Source organism: Carettochelys insculpta, chromosome 12, assembly GCF_033958435.1.
Source record: "Carettochelys insculpta isolate YL-2023 chromosome 12, ASM3395843v1, whole genome shotgun sequence".
NCBI classification, from domain to species: domain Eukaryota; kingdom Metazoa; phylum Chordata; order Testudines; family Carettochelyidae; genus Carettochelys; species Carettochelys insculpta.
The window spans coordinates 40,058,084-40,073,831 of record NC_134148.1 but is presented as its reverse complement, the minus strand read 5'-3'; the positions used below and the strand labels follow the sequence as shown (position 1 = coordinate 40,073,831).

Genomic DNA, 15,748 nt, shown 5'->3' with positions numbered 1-15,748 from the left:
CTCCAATCCAATCCCAGTAGCCCAAACAGCAATTTTTAGTCACTTGAGGCCAGGTCAATTAGTCTCTTATCTTCCCTCTGTAAATGTACCCTTAGACACTGATTTACCATTCAGAATGCAGGTGTGGAACGTCATTGACATCCACAGGGTACCACATTAGGGCACAGTCTGCTCATGGTCTGATCCCAGACCGGAAACTGACAATCTGTCCCTCTTAATTTCCCCACTCATAAAACAGGGATAGGTAGCAATTTAACTGGCCTTCTCTGCATCCCAGTGAGGCTATTTAATGGACACTGTCAACTTGAAACTTCATCCTTTAATAGTAATACTTTAAAAGCAGTGTCACACCAGTCCTGACCCTCCAGCGCATTCTTATGTATTTAAAGGATATATCTCTTTCTCTGTGTTGCTGTATGAAAATCCCATGCAAATAACTGGAGAAGGTGTCTGGCCCACACAGAGGAAGATGAAACTGACTGGATACAAAGTCAGCAATGAAAACAGAAATGTTCTTCCTTGTTGGGGAAATCTCCTGACTCTTTTTTAACAAAAGAGGGTCCAAACCTGTAGCTAACAGAGTCAGTGGCAAAACTCCTGTTAACTTCCGTAGGAACAGGAGCTGACCTCAAATGTTTTAAATCCTGGTAAAGATTAAAAATGTGCTGATTTGTTTTGTCTAACATGTGGACTTCTGGGGGATGAGGGAGAAACTCCATCCAAGTGTAGCTGGAAACCCCCTTATGGGGTGTGTGTACATTGTCATCAGAAGCTCGGATTGTACCACACTTATCAAAGCCAACTTGGCTATGCTTGAGTTAACTTGTTATAAAGAGCTCTGTAGCCATGGTGGCACAGGATAGCCCTCTGAGTCCAGTCCTGCAACAGACCCTATGGAAGTACATGCCACCACCTGTGCAACCACCACTACACTACAGTTTTTAATGAACAAGGCAAGCCTGCATAGGTCAGTGCTTTCTATCCTAGCTGCTGTGTAGACGTACCTTCTGAGGCAAGGGGAGTGACTCGGCTATCTAGCTTTAATAATTAGGAAACCTTACTGCTGGAGCTTGATTTTTAAATATCCATTACTGACAGGCCCTGATATCCACTTTCCAGAGAATTTCGGTGTTTATGGCCTCATGCCGGTTGCTTGGTGTGGTGCCTTGTTCTAAAATTTCCCCTTCATTCCCCACTTCACTACCCTGTGCTACGTGAATGAGGTTGTGATATGCAGATGTTCAGTGGTTCCCCCATAGGAAGGCAGTTGCTCATGCTGTTGTTGGTATCTTTGGTTTCTCTCTCTCTCAGCTCCCAGGAGAGCATTTGTCATACTTTAATAATGAGGAATTAATCCTTTTTTCCTTTGTAGCCATGTCTGGCGAGAACAGGGAGAACACGCTGTTCTATTCAGAAATCCCCAAAACCATAAACAAAGCTGCAGTCCTAATGCTTTCCTGGAAACCTCTTTTGGATCTCTTTCAGGTAGGTGACCGTGATGATGCCTCTTTTTCCCTCCTGGCAGGTGTTCACATTGCTCGGGCAAGCTGGAATTATTGCAGTTGTGAGCCAGCAACATGTGCAGTGGCAGTCTTTAAGGTCTGATAGATTTTTACTTTGCGTCATGCTTGGCTAATTTCTTTATGGTTTAAAGTTTTTTAAAATCTCATCTTGTCAACTTGTGGAAGTTTGTAGCCTCTTGTAACGCAGATGAAAAAATTCTTTTCTGGGACAAACAAATGTGGGCAAACTGCTCCTCCTGCAGAAACTGCAGTTGCTCTATGGTGATTCCAACAGACCTGTTGCAGTAATGTTTCTGAAGGAAGAGCAAGAGAGTTAATGTAGAAGCCTCACTTCTCGTGAGTCCAACGGTATAGTCAGAAGTCACCTGGTGTAAGGGTGTTACAGCCTTTGTATTCCCTATTACCCTTCACTATCAACCTACTGTATGGCTTCTGTGTCAGCTGCAAGGCTATGTTAGCCCACAGTGAATACCATGCTGTGGAGCAGGTTATCAATTGGTTGGTCTATCTGTTTGACCCCTGCCTGCTTCTACCCCTTATGCTGGAGCTCTGAACTATACTCGGTGCACAGGTGATGCGAGTCCCTTATGTGTGCTCCCTGTGTCTGGTCTTTGACCTCCTTAAACTTGCAGCAGATCTCTGTTATGGAAGAGTGGCAGGACTTGATGTGAGCACCCTGATGTCCCTCATCTGTCCCCTCATGAGGCTGTAGGTCCTACTTAAAATGCTCCTGAGGCTTTCATCCTTCACTACTGTTTGCTAAAGAGCTTTGTAATTTCTTCTCTTCTGTAGACAATGCAGACATTTTGTATTTCTTTACACAAAAGTCTGCTTGCCTCGAAACCATCAAGTTACCAGCCAGACATGCCTGACACATAGACCTTATATACCAGCATAGCATCTGCTAGCGGTTTGCTGAAAACAAGAACCTGTTCTCGCTTCCAGACCCAAAAACCTTGTGAAAGTGGACAAACTATGTAGTTTTCTGATATTTGTTACTACCCAGGTTGTGTCTTTTTCCTAAGGCAGAATCTCCCTTAACACCAAGAACTCCCTAACCATTCCCAAGCATTTGCTGATTCTGATGCCTGGTGTTGCACACAGTTACGTAATTTTAATCAAAGGGGGCTGAGTTTTAAAGTGATTTAGTTAAATTTGTGCAACCTTCTATGGATATGCATTAAATTAATTGAAATCTGATTTATGTGGGGTGAACTTACAGCTGTAAACCTGTAGGGGAAAACAAAAACTGTACAACCAGTTTGTGCATGCACATTGAAGCTTGTAATCATTTAACTAAATCTCCACAACAAAGTTGCGCTGGTGTCGCTTAATGTGAATTTAAATTGAGGTGGTTAAAAAAATAGGAAACACAGGAAGTATGGCAAGAGACCATTGTTGACTGACTGACTGAAGAATTTAAACATCAAAAATGAATCTTTCCAAAAGTAGACACGAGGTCAAATTACAAAGGATGGATATAAGCTAATAACACAAGTATGTAGGGGCAAAATTATAAAGGCCAAGGCACAAATCAAGTTTAAACTAATTAGGGGCATAAAGGGTTACAAAAACATGCTATAAATATGTTAGAAGCAAGAGGAAGAACAAGAACAGGGTAGGACTATTACCTAATGAAGGGGGAAAAACAATAACAGAAAATGTGGAAATGGCAGAAGTGCTTAATAACTTCTTTGTTTTGCTTTTCACTAAGAAGGTTTGTGGTGATTGGATTCCTAACAAATGAATGCCAGTGAAATAGGAAGGGTTCAGAAGCTAAAATGCAAAAAGAACACATTACAAATTACTTAAACCAGTTAGATGTCTTCAAGTCACTGGGGTCTGATGAAACACATCCTAGAAGACTCAGGTAGCAGTTACGGAGATAACTGAGCCATTAGGTATTATCTTTGAAAAGTCATGGAATTGGGGAGAGATTCCAGAAGACTGGAAGAGGGCAAATATAGTGCCCAAATATCAAAAGGGAAGTAAGGACAATCCAAGGAATTACAGACTAGCCAGCTTAACTTCTGTACCAGGAAAGAGAATGGAGCAGATAATTAAGGAATCCATTTGCAAACATCTGAAAGATAACAAGGTGATGATAACAAAGACTTGTCAAGAACAAAAGAAAAAGGAAGTCCAGTAGCACTTTAAAGACTAATAAAACAACTTATTGCCACCTAATAAATTATTGTGTTAGACTAAGTGCTACTGGACTGCTTTTTTGTTTTGATAGAATACAGACTAATGCGGCTGTGTCTCTGTTACTTGTTAAGAACAAATCATGTCAAACCAACCTGCTAGCTTTCTTTGAGAGGATAACAAGCCTTGCAGATAAGAAGGGATAGATGTGAGATATCTAGATTTTAGTAAGGCTTTGACGCAATCAGATGTGACTTTCTTATCAGTAAACTAGTGAACTACAACCTAGAAGGGGCTACTATAAGGTGGGTGCATAACTGTTTGGAAAACAGTTCCCAGAGAGTGGTTACCAATGGTTCACAGTCACGCTGGAAGAGCATAACAAGTAAGATTCCACAAGGATCAGTTCTGGAATGGTTTTGTTCTGCATCTTTATCAGTTAGTTAGACAATAGCATAGAAAGTACATTTACAAAGTTTGCAGATGATATGAAGCTGGGAGGTGTTGCAAGTGCTCTGGAGGGTAGGATTATCATTCAAAATGATCTGGACAAACTGGAGAAATGATCTGAGGTAAATAGGATGAAATTCAATAAAGACAAATGAAAAGTACTCCACTTAGGGAAGAACAATCACTTGTACATATACAAAATGGGAAATGACTACCTAGGCAGAAGTGCTGTGGGAAAGGAGCTAGGGGGGGTCATAGCGGACCACGAGCTAATATGAGTCGTCAATGTAACTCTATTCCCAAAAAAGCAAACATAATTTTGGGATGTATTAACAGGAGCATAATAAGCAAGACACAAGAAGTCATTCTTCCACTCTGCTCTGATTAGGCCTCATCTAGAGTATTGTGTCCAGTTCTGGGAACCGCATTTCAGGAAAGGTGAACAAATGAGAGAAAGTCCAGAGAAGAGCAACAAAAATGATTAAAGGTCTAGACAACATGACCTATGGGGGAAGACTGAAAGAACTGGTTTGTTTAGTCTGGAAAAGAGAAGACTGAGAGGGATACAATAACAGCAGGAGTCACAGGGAAGCAGAATGCACATTCTCCTTTTTTCACTGGCTTAAAAGGGTGTATGTCAAACTCCTGAGAGTAAAGTGGCCTATCCCTGAGCATGCACTGACACTAGGAAAGGGTAGGTCCTACAAGCAAAATGGCTGCATCTACAAGGGGCATCACCAACATTTGTTACCCTGTTTCAGATACGATCTCCAAAGACTGTGTGTTGCAGGGAGACTTCCCAGAGCGCTAGGCATAAAGCCAAAGGGGCAGCATGTGCTCCTACCCTCCTTTTCACCCAAAGGGGCACTGTTGATCAGACTCTGTGACTTCTACTTCCTATCATCAGGAATTCTGCTCTGATGGGGCCTTATTCTGCTCTTATTCTTCCTAGTGTCGGTAGGGAATACTTCCATTTAAATTAGTGGCAGAATCACAACTGGCTTTCCAAAGAGGTGAGATCCAGTCTGTCCCAGAGTTGCTGGTATGAGGACAGAGATTCAAGAATGAGCAGGCTGCTTGCAGTGAGTGGGATTCTCACTGGATTAACCCATTTATTTGTTCTCCAGAGGTGCTAGAGTGCTAGTCAGCCAGCCATTTTCGGCTCTTTGGTGCCAAAGGAGATGCTTTATGCCAGGAGAGCGCCAAGTAGAACAAGCCAGGTGATTTGTCATCTGTCTTCCTGTTTAGGCCTCCCTAGACTACGGGATGTACTCCCGCGAAGAAGAACTACTGCGCGAGAGAAAGCGCATTGGGACAGTCGGAATTGCCTCTTACGATTATCACAGGGAAAGCGGCACCTTTTTGTTTCAGGCTGGCAGTGGAATTTACCACGTAAAAGATGGCGGCCCTCATGGATTTACTGTGAGTTCATGCACAACGCTAGTCTTCGTGTTCACGTACTGTGTTAGGAATTTGTAAAAGAGTCAAGGCAATGAGATTAACCTTGTATCAAGCTGCTAGTTTTGGGTGCTGTAGTAATGCTGAAGGTTGCTGAAATGCATTTGAGAGCTGGGAAGAAGCCAGTTATTATATAATGGATTTCAGGAAGGCAGATTTTGGTAAACTCAGACAGCTGGTAGGTAATGTCCCATGGGAAGCTAAACTGAGGGGAAAAACGGCTGAGGAGAGTTGGCAGTTTTTCAAAGGGACATTATTAAAAGCCCAAAAGCAACCTATCCCGCTGCGTAGAAAAGATAGAAAACATGGCAAAAGACTGCCTTGGCTTAACCAGGAGATCTTGCATGATCTCAAACTAAAAAAGGAATCGTATAAGAAATGGAAACTAGGACAAATTACAAAGGATGAGTATAGGCAAACAACATGAGTGTGCAGGAGCAACATTAGAAAGGCTAAGGCACAAAATGAGCTCAAGCTAGCTACAAGCATAAAGGGAAACAAGAAGGCTTTTTACAAATACATTGGTAACAAGAGGAAGACCAAGGAGAGGGTAGGGCCATTGGTCAGTGAGGAGGGAGAAACAGTAATAGGGAATTTGGAAATGACAGAGATGTTTAATGATTTCTTTGTTTCGGTCTTCACTGAGAAATCTGAAGGAATGCCTGACATAGAGAATGCTAGTGAAAAAGGGGTAGGTTTAGAAGTTGAAATATGAAAAGAATAAATTAAAATTTACTTAGAAAAATTAGATGTCTGCAAATCACCAGGGCCTGATGTAATGCATCCTAGAATCCTCAAGGAGCTGATAGAAGGGGTATCTGAGCCTTTAGCAATCATTTTTGGAAAATCATGGGAGACAGGAGAGATTCCAGAAGACTGGAAAGGGGCAAATATAGTACCCATTTATAAAAAGGGGAACAAGAATAACTCGGGAAACTACAGGCCAGTCAGCTTAACTTCTGTGCCAGGAAAGATAATGGAGCAGGTCATTAAAGAAATCATCTGCAAGCAGTTGGAAGGTGGTAAGGTGATAGGGAACAGCCAGCATGGTTTTGTTAAAAACAGATCATGTCAAACCAATCTAATAGCTTTCTTTGATAGAATAATGAGCCTTGTGGATAAGGGAGAAGCAGTGGATGTGATATACCTAGACTTCAGTAAAGCATTTGACACGGTCTCACATAATATACTTATGAATAAACTACGCAAATGCAACTTAGATGGGGCTACTATAAGGTGGGTGAACAACTGGCTGGATAACCATACCCAGAGAGTAGTTATTAATGGCTTTCAATCCTGCTGGAAAAGTATAACTAGTGGGGTTCCACAGGGGGTCTGTTTTAGGACCAGTTCTGTTCAATATCTTCATTAACGATTTAGATATTGACATAGAAAGTACACTTACTAAGTTTGCAGATGATACCAAGCTGGGAGAGGTTGCAACTTCTTTGGAGGATAGGGTCATAATTCAAAAGGATCTGGATAAACTGGAGAAATGGGCTGAGGTAAACAGGATGAAGTTTAATAAGGACAAATGCAAAGTGCTCCACTTAGGAAGGAGCAGTCAGTGTCACACATACAGAATGGGAAAGGACTGCCTAGGAACGAGTACAGCAGAAAGGGATCTAGGGGTTATAGTGGATCACAAGTTAAATATGAGTCAACAGTGTGATGCTGTTGCAAAAAAAGCAAACATGATTCTAGGATGCATTAACAGGTGTGTTGTGAACAAAACACGAGAAGTCATTCTCCCACTCTACTCTGCGCTGGTTAGGCCTCAGCTGGAGTATTGTGTCCAGTTCTGGGCACCGCAGTTCAGGAAGGATGTGGAGAAATTGGAGAGGGTCCAGAGGAGAGCAACGAGAATGATCAAAGGTCTAGAGAACATGACCTATGAAGAAAGGCTGAAGGAATTGGGCTTGTTTAGTTTAGAAAAGAGAAGATTGAGGGGGGACATGATAGCAGTTTTCAGGTATCTAAAAGGGTGTCATATGGCAGAGGGAGGGAACTTATTCTTCCTTGCCTCTGAGGATAGAACAAGAGGCAATGGACTTAAATTGCAGCAGGGGAGGTTCAGGTTGGACATTAGGAAAAAGTTGCTAACTGTCAGGGTGATCAAACACTGGAACGAATTGCCAAGGGAGGTAGTAGAATCTCCATCACTGGAGATATTTAAGAAGAGGTTAGATAGGTGGCTTTCAGGGATGGTCTAGAAAGTGCTTGGTCCTGCCATGAGGGCAGGGGGCTGGACTCAATGGCCTCTCGAGGTCCCTTCCAGTCCTACTCTTCTATGATTCTATGATTAGTAATGATGAGGAGAAAGAGATGCGTGTAATAGCGTTTTCTGGGTTTATGATTTAGTGTAAGAGTCTTTCCCTGAAATTACTGGTTACAAGTTTGCTACTAGTTAGACTGAGCTGAAAACTTGGGATGAGAATGTTGTGGAGGAGCAGCGGGGGCTACTGCCACGTAAGTGCAGCATATGGACTCTGACTTGCATGCCAGAGTAATTTGTTGTTAATATGATAAATGTCTGATGTCAGTCTAATCGTATCATCTGATAGATGCTGCTGCACTCTCCCTAGGTTTAGTGGACAAGGCTGTTGCGTGCTTTAGCCAGCTGATCTATCAGGGTACAATTTTTTTTAAAGCATGCTGAGCCTTTGTAAACCAGCTGACTGTCTGCTCGTGCTGTTAAAAGCTGTCTGTCTTTGGGGCGTTAGCGTGTCTGGAACCACTCATTAGGCACAGTGCCAGAAGAAGCTTCCATATGGACAGCATGTGGGTATTTTTATGTTTTTCTTGGTCAAAAAGGGTTAGATTCATCTGACACTAAATCCCAGCGTTAGAATGCAAGTAGAAGTTGGTTATTCGGTGCCAGTAACACTTGTATCTGTACTTAATGGCGACCATCTTTTTGGAGATGAACAGAACAGCTCAGCTCATCTTCTGTTAGTGTATTTGACGTTGCTGTCAAATTCATCTTTTCTTCTTTTTAAACAGCAACAGCCCTTAAAGCCCAACTTAGTGGAGACCAGTTGTCCAAACATACGGATGGATCCAAAACTGTGCCCGGCTGATCCAAACTGGATTGCATTTATCCATAGCAATGACATCTGGATATCTAATATACTAACTCGAGAAGAAAGGAGGATAACCTTTGTGCACAATGGTAAATCGCACTCATTTCACAGTCCAGATATTTAATCTCATCAACCTTGTGTTTATGGGGTTCTCTGTGGATACTCCCAAGACTAAATTTGGCACTGGCATTCCTGTCTCATATTGAAATTGGTGGGAGTTGCTCCTGTTTATTGCAGGACTGAATTTGGCCATCTGTACGTCACCTTTTTTGTGTTTCTTCAGTTGACATCATGGAGCAGTTCACTTCCATGTCCGTGGAGTATGACAGGACGGTGCATTCCCTGAATGCACCAGGGTAGCTTTTCTCATCGAACCCAAAGTTTTTCTGGTTTCTCTGTGGCTGTGTCCCTCAGAGAGCGGGTGGCATGACCTGGACGGAACTTGGAGGAGCGTTCCCACTAATAACCAGACAGGCTGCAAAGCTCTTGGACGTGATCTAAAGTGCTTCTGCCTTGCATTGTGGCTTCTGCCTCTAGTTTTAATAATTTATTTCTCTTCCTTCACTTCCACCCTCAATTGTATTTGACTGTATTTGCATGACTTGGATGAAGGGATGTGGTAATGCTCACTTTCAGGGTGTATAAAAATAATCTATTTGTAAGAGTTAAATACAGTCTTCTTTTTAAATGCAAACCCATTAAATATGAAATGGACAACCTTTGTTAAGGCCTTAACTTCTTAAAATCTATATACATAGGTAATGCTGCATTAATGAGCACTCCTCAGATTTTAAGTAGTGTAAGGGTGCTCCTTTTTCAGTGATACACAGAAGCAGGGGGACAATACCTTCTACTTTTGAGAACAACTCAAAGTAGGTCACAGTGACATGTACTACATTAAACATCTCTAGTATTTTTTGTCTTTACAATGGAGTGATGTTGGTCTTTACAGTTTTCCCAATGTAAGTACTTTCAATCTGTTGGGAAGAAAACTTTCTGTCATATGACTTTAGCTGTTTGTTCAGCTAGCAGGTGCAGAAGAATGTTTTCTTTATTAGTGTAGTTAATTGAAAGTTGAGAAACTGGTTGGAAGTTGAAAAAGCAGGAAGGTTGGTTTTGCCCATCGTTGGAAAAACACAACTTGGGTGTATCTCTAGAAGTGGTAGATCAGATAAGCTCAGATCTTGTCTAACTGTTTGTCATGTTGCCTGGTAGACTTGGCCAACATAGAAGAAGATCCCAGATCTGCTGGAGTAGCTACCTTTGTGCTACAGGAGGAGTTTGATCGATACACAGGCTACTGGTGGTGTCCCAGTGCTGAGCCAAGTAAGTGTGCTAAAGGTAGTCTGACAGGCATGAAACGTTGTCACGCCGTTGGGGGTTGCTCATGGCTAGGAGTGCCTACCTCAGGCAGATTGTCCAAAGCAGGGCAGACTCTATGTTCTATAATTAGATTTCACCAATCCGGTACCAAAAGTGATCTCAAAAAGTACTACAGTAGTCTCCAAATTATTTAGAGATCCCTTAGACCAGAGGGGAAAAAACTGCAGGCCATGGGAGGAGCTAGCCCAGCTCCTGAACAGTGCAGGAAGCAGAGATGGCTAGCCCTTGGCCACTCCCTTTCTACCCTCCCACACTCTCAACTCCCCGCGGGCGTGAGTGGTACAATCACTGCAGCGCCATCCCAGGTGTTCTGGCTGGGTGGTGTGGCTGAAGTCCCGGCCAGGTTAGAGTCCTGGGGGATGCTCAGGTGGTGGGGGACAAGCCATGCCTGGCTGTTTGGGGAAGCACATTCTCCCCCAGACTTCCCTATCTATCTCTCCATACAATTCCCATGCCCCATGTGCCCCTCTAGCCAAAAAGTTGGCCCACCCTTGCCTTAGACACTCCAGTCTAACTGGCTACCCAGGCAAGCTGAACTCTGTAGTAAGTGGCCACTTACACCAAAAATCAGAAAATATTTAGGTCAACTCCAGTTCCAAGCAACAAATTACTCCCCCAGGTTGATTTGCATCCTGGATATTGCAGCAGAGACGACACTGGTAGCTAATTTTTTAATAAACAAAAGGTTTATTAGCTAGCAAAAAGAACTGAATTATTGGGAGCATGAAAGAGATAAAATATGTATTTACAGGTGAGTCACAGTCTATGATTCCAGATGGTAACAGATGGAGTAAATCTGCCAGTTTCCCGAAAGTGTCTCAGGACAATGACCCACAATAACTCTGGGCATCTCCGTCTCAGTCAGTTATTCTGCCCTCTTTGAACCCAGCAGTCTGGAGATCAAGATTTTTCCTTGTGTCCTTATTTGTAGTTCCTTCTCACCGAAAACAAGTCTGTGGTTCAGCTACCCACACACAGGCTTCCTTCTGTGACGGGAGACTGAGGAATGCGTTTTTGGTCATTGCTCTCCCAGCCTGGCACACGATGGCCACTTGCTTTGAAAGGCACTGGACTTAGTGCCTGTCCGCTACTGTCCTTCATTTACCTTACTTGAGGCACTTTTCTGTGCAATGGGTTACTTAGGCTTTGTCTACACCACCCATCTTTTCATGACATGGGTACATCACTTGAAGTCTGGCAGGGTAAAGGCCGTATGGTGACAATTCCAGCCCCTACTAGGCGTGACGCTGTCACATATGCACCCGGCGTCCACCCCCTGCACTCACTGCCAGCACCACGCTGCTTACAGAGAGTAGGGGAGGGACCATCCCTCCCCTAGAGCAGCACAGGCTTCCTTGCTTGGGCTGCTCTCTGTCTGCGCCGCTCTGGGGAAGGAGCGGGACTGCCGCACTGATAGTTAGCTCAGGGGGTGTGTGTGTGTGTGTGTGTGTGTGAGAGAGACCTCTTGTACTCCCCCCCCCCCGCCCGCCAATGTCACCTTGGAAGGGGGTAGAACTAGAAGAAGAGGCAGGTGGGGGCAGAGCAGGGGAGGCGGTGGGGCAGGATGGGCGTGTGGCTGGTGCTCTCTCTCTCCCCCTTGGAACCCACCTACCCAGTCACCATTGGAGTGCTTCTGCCAACAGCAAGCCCTTCACGCTGCCCCTTACTGCAGCAAAACTTTGCCTTTCTGGAGCGGCTTCATTTGGCAGTGTAGACAAAACCTTAGTTGCAGGTGTGTATACAAATCAAATGTTGGCTCTTACTTTATACCGGGGGTAAAAGAGAGAGCAAACAGTGAGTGTGACATCCTGGAAGCATTTTGTGAAATCACTGAACTCTTTCTTACTAACTTAACATCACATATTTATGTTGATAATGTAAACACACAGATAAGCAAGACTGGCTTCTGGCTATGTATTTGACTGAGTTTAGGGCCATGACATGAGCTGCCGCATGGTTTGACGGTGTCACAAAAATATTCTCAAGAAATTGGGTAGAAATGATCCGAACACCATTGCTTAATTTCACTTCCTGCTTCTCTTGGTAACTTCAGAAGAGTTTGCTCTATAATGCACAATACCCCCGACAAACCCATGATTTCAGTGGGAGAGATAAGGAGCTGAGCGCTAAAGGATTGAAGATTTGCTTTGGACAGATGTCTGTATCACAATATTGGAGAAGAGAACAAAGGGAGGGAAGTGCGTACAGTCTGTAGCCAAGGGGTTAATCTTTCTGTTTTTATGAGAGGTCCGCTCATGCTCTGGACATGTAACCCGGAAAGAAGAAATGTTTATAACCCAAGTGGTAATAGCAGTTGTCAGGGATTCAAGATTGTTTGGTATAGTGACAGGTCAAATACCGTTTACTGGCTGGTTGGAGCTGTGGAGTATGGTGTACAATATTGCTTCCCCACTAGTGCCCAAAGGAGCCATACGACTGCGTGTGATACATATATTTCAGCTATGCTGACTGTGAGAAGTATTTGTTCTTTTCTAGCTGCCACCAGGGGCAAAATTCTGAGGATTCTTTACGAAGAAAACGATGAGTCAGAGGTGGAAATTATTCACGTGACATCGCCCATGCTGGAGACCAGGCGGACGGATTCCTTCAGATATCCCAAAACAGGTGAGACCATTGTGCTCTCAACTCCTGGGATGCTCTCTCTGAATTCTTGTTTTATGGTAAGGCCCATATTGATGTCCAAAGACAAGGTTGTGTGAATGGTTGTTTGACACTGAGACATAGAAGTAGCAGACTCTTATTCAGGGGATGAGACAGTATGCCACATTTATTGTACATGCAGAGTTCATGAACTGTCCCTTGCTAAAATGATCCACCACATGTACACGCATTCTCACACACACACAAACAGCTCTATGGATGAGATATAATTACCTTCCTCAGCTGCTCCTGCTAGTCCACTGGCCAGGCGGTCTAGATGCAAGGAGAGCCAGGTTGTGTTGGTGTGCACCAGTTCTACTGGAGGATGATCTTAGAATCGAAAGACCCAGCCCTGTGGTTTTTCACCTGTATTTTTGTGTGCTTTAGTCCTTAGGGCCTGTCCTGTTTCACTGCCCCAGGGCACTGTATGACCATGAGTCATCAGGTAACCACAGTTGCAACTTGGATTCCTTCCCTGAGGGGGTTTCTCTCTCTCTCTCTCTCTCTCTCTCTCGGGTGGGTTCTTTTTGCCTGCATTGTTCTTTGGCCATCAAGGTGGTGCTGGTAGCTGCTCACTATGATGGGCTGGCATCGGAGGGCCAATCCCATTACACTCCCCGCCCCTGCCATGGTCACACTTTTAGTTGAGATTGCACACACACCTAATGTTAAATAGAGTTGAGGCGATACAAAGTTTAAAATAGGGCTTCAGTTACAATATGGAGTCAGTTTTGTTACAGTGTGCTTACAATGCATTAAAAAAGAGCTACAGTAACACATTCTTCAAAGGCAAATCTTAATGAGCTACTCACACCTGTATCCAGAAGTGGTTAACACTGTTCATTTAGACAATTTTATTCCTAAAAATCAGTTTGCAGTTCATGAGGTTGCAAAACGTCACACTGGCAGACAAGTGCATTAGTAAGAAGAGATGGTTTCATTACAACAATTTCACTGCCTGTGTACAGAGTCAAACTGGTAGATGGATTCATTTAAAGGGTGATTTTGTTCTTCAGCCGCACATGGTGCTGCCTGGGTTAAAAACCAACCCTTTAACTGGCTGCTGTGCTGATGGACTTGCAGGCTCCACAGACAACACTTTCCAGCCACATGGTGCTGTAGGTCCTAAGTTCACTGCTGAGCCTAGTTCTCTTGTGAGTTGCCAACACACTGCTGCGTCTTCGCTCTTCTGGAGCTGTTGTCGTATGGTGGTTTGACAGTGCGCTGTTCCCCTTTCAACTCCAAATCTCAGTGTGTACCTTGCCGAGCAATTCCATGTTGCACTGAGGGTTTTGTATGTAGCTGCTGGATGTGCACTAGTGAAGTGGGATGGGGAACAGCTGTGTGCTCCTGGGCACTCCCCAGGATCAGATACTTTCTCTTGGGTTATGTCTACACTACAAGATGAATTCAAATTTATTAAAATTGATTTTATAATGCTTTTTTTTTTTAAATTCGATTTTGAATATCCTCACTTCTCACAGGTTTCCCAACAAATTCGACATACTGCTCCCACACGGAACTCACCAAACATCAACTTTTGCAGCAGTGCATTGTGGGAACCTATCCCACAGTTCCCTCAGTCCTGCATTGTGAGCCGGGAGCCAGGTGCAGCAGCATTGTCAGTTTCCTGGGTTCCCTCAGCTTGGGGGACCTGGGAAACTGAGGAGGAAGCAGCTCTGGTCAATTTCCCAGCTCTCTGGAGCTGCTGGACCAGGAAACTGACAGCACAGCAGCCCTGATCAGTTTCCCAGCTCCTGCTAGTAGCTGGGAGTCAGGTGTAGTGTGTAATTTTGTGGGGTACATATGGGACACTTGGGGAGGCTAATAAATTCTAATTAAGGACATGGTGCTTCCACACTAGCCTTTGAGATTTTAAACTCAAAATTGACACTATACCCATTGGTTAATATCAGCATTTTGTTATCGATATTAGGGCAGACCAAATGAATTGAAAGCTAATGACATTTACAGTGAAGACAGTGACATTTTAATGTCGACCTAAAGCCTTTAAATTCAATTTTATCTCATAGTGTAGACGCAGCATTAGTGCCTGGTCCACAGACTTTGTGCACTGCTGAGCCCATGTACAGGCAGTGGTCCTGTCATTGCCTCTGGAATGCAAGAGTAAGAGTCTCTGACAGCCCAACTTGGGTTTGTATAGATGCTGTATTGCAGCAGGAGGGGGAGACGGTATAGACATAAATATAATTGGGCGCTGGAGTACTGTGATGTGTGGAAGCAGGTAGGCAGAGCTGACACACTCCATGCATTCTTTTCTCCCTACATTTCAGATGTGCTTGTTACTTCCTCTTGGGGGGGCCAACAGATTTGCTGGGCCCCTAAGTGGAGGGAGAAGGGGGAGCCTTGCTGTGTGCTCCTGGAAGGGGCAGGACTCAGTCAGCCAGCCCTCAGCAATGCTTGGAGTCTGCCACACTGCCCCTGCCACCAACCCCCACCAGCAGTCATGAGAGCTGCTGGGAGCACACCTGCAGTGCTCTGGTGGTGATTTAAAGGGCCCAGGTTTGCTGCTGCTGCTGCTGCCATGGCAGTGGTAGCCGGAAACCCCAGGCCTTTTCAATCATTGGGCTCCAGGGTAGCACACACGCACACATGCTGGTAGGCCTACTTCCTCCTGGATGTGAAGTCCGTGCCCTGCACAAGCAGCACACTTGGGCTGATCAGTCAACAAGCAATCCCTTCTTCACTTTCTTCACTTCCAGTGAACTGGCTTTCAGAATTATTCAGAGCTTGGCTGTGTCCTCTTGGGGACAAACCCATTCTCTGTTGCACAGTTTGTGTGAACATAAGAGCATAAGAATCACAACACTAGGTCAGACCAAAGGTCCATCTAGCCCGGTATCCCAGTGTCCAGGCCAGTGCATGAAGCCCCAGAGGAACTGAACAGAACAGGTCATCATGAAAGTGATCCCTCTCCTGTCATCCATTTCCCACCTCTCCCAAACAGAGGCTAGAGACACCAGTCCTGCCCATCCTGGCTAATAGCCACTGGATGGACCTAACCTCCATGGATTCACCGAGCTC

The 15,748-nt window shown here is 44.3% G+C and overlaps 1 protein-coding gene across 4 annotated transcripts in view; it reads left to right on the top strand.

The window, feature by feature from the left end:
* Positions 1-15,748, top strand: part of DPP8 (dipeptidyl peptidase 8) — a 58,154-nt gene that overhangs the window by 15,904 nt on the left and 26,502 nt on the right. For all 4 annotated transcript variants that reach the window (XM_075006419.1, XM_075006421.1, XM_075006420.1 and 1 more), the window contains 5 exons: positions 1,373-1,485; positions 5,367-5,540; positions 8,580-8,748; positions 9,875-9,985; positions 12,539-12,667. In XM_075006419.1, the coding sequence (XP_074862520.1) occupies positions 1,373-1,485; positions 5,367-5,540; positions 8,580-8,748; positions 9,875-9,985; positions 12,539-12,667 (696 nt within the window). The remainder of the gene's footprint in view (positions 1-1,372; positions 1,486-5,366; positions 5,541-8,579; positions 8,749-9,874; positions 9,986-12,538; positions 12,668-15,748) is intronic.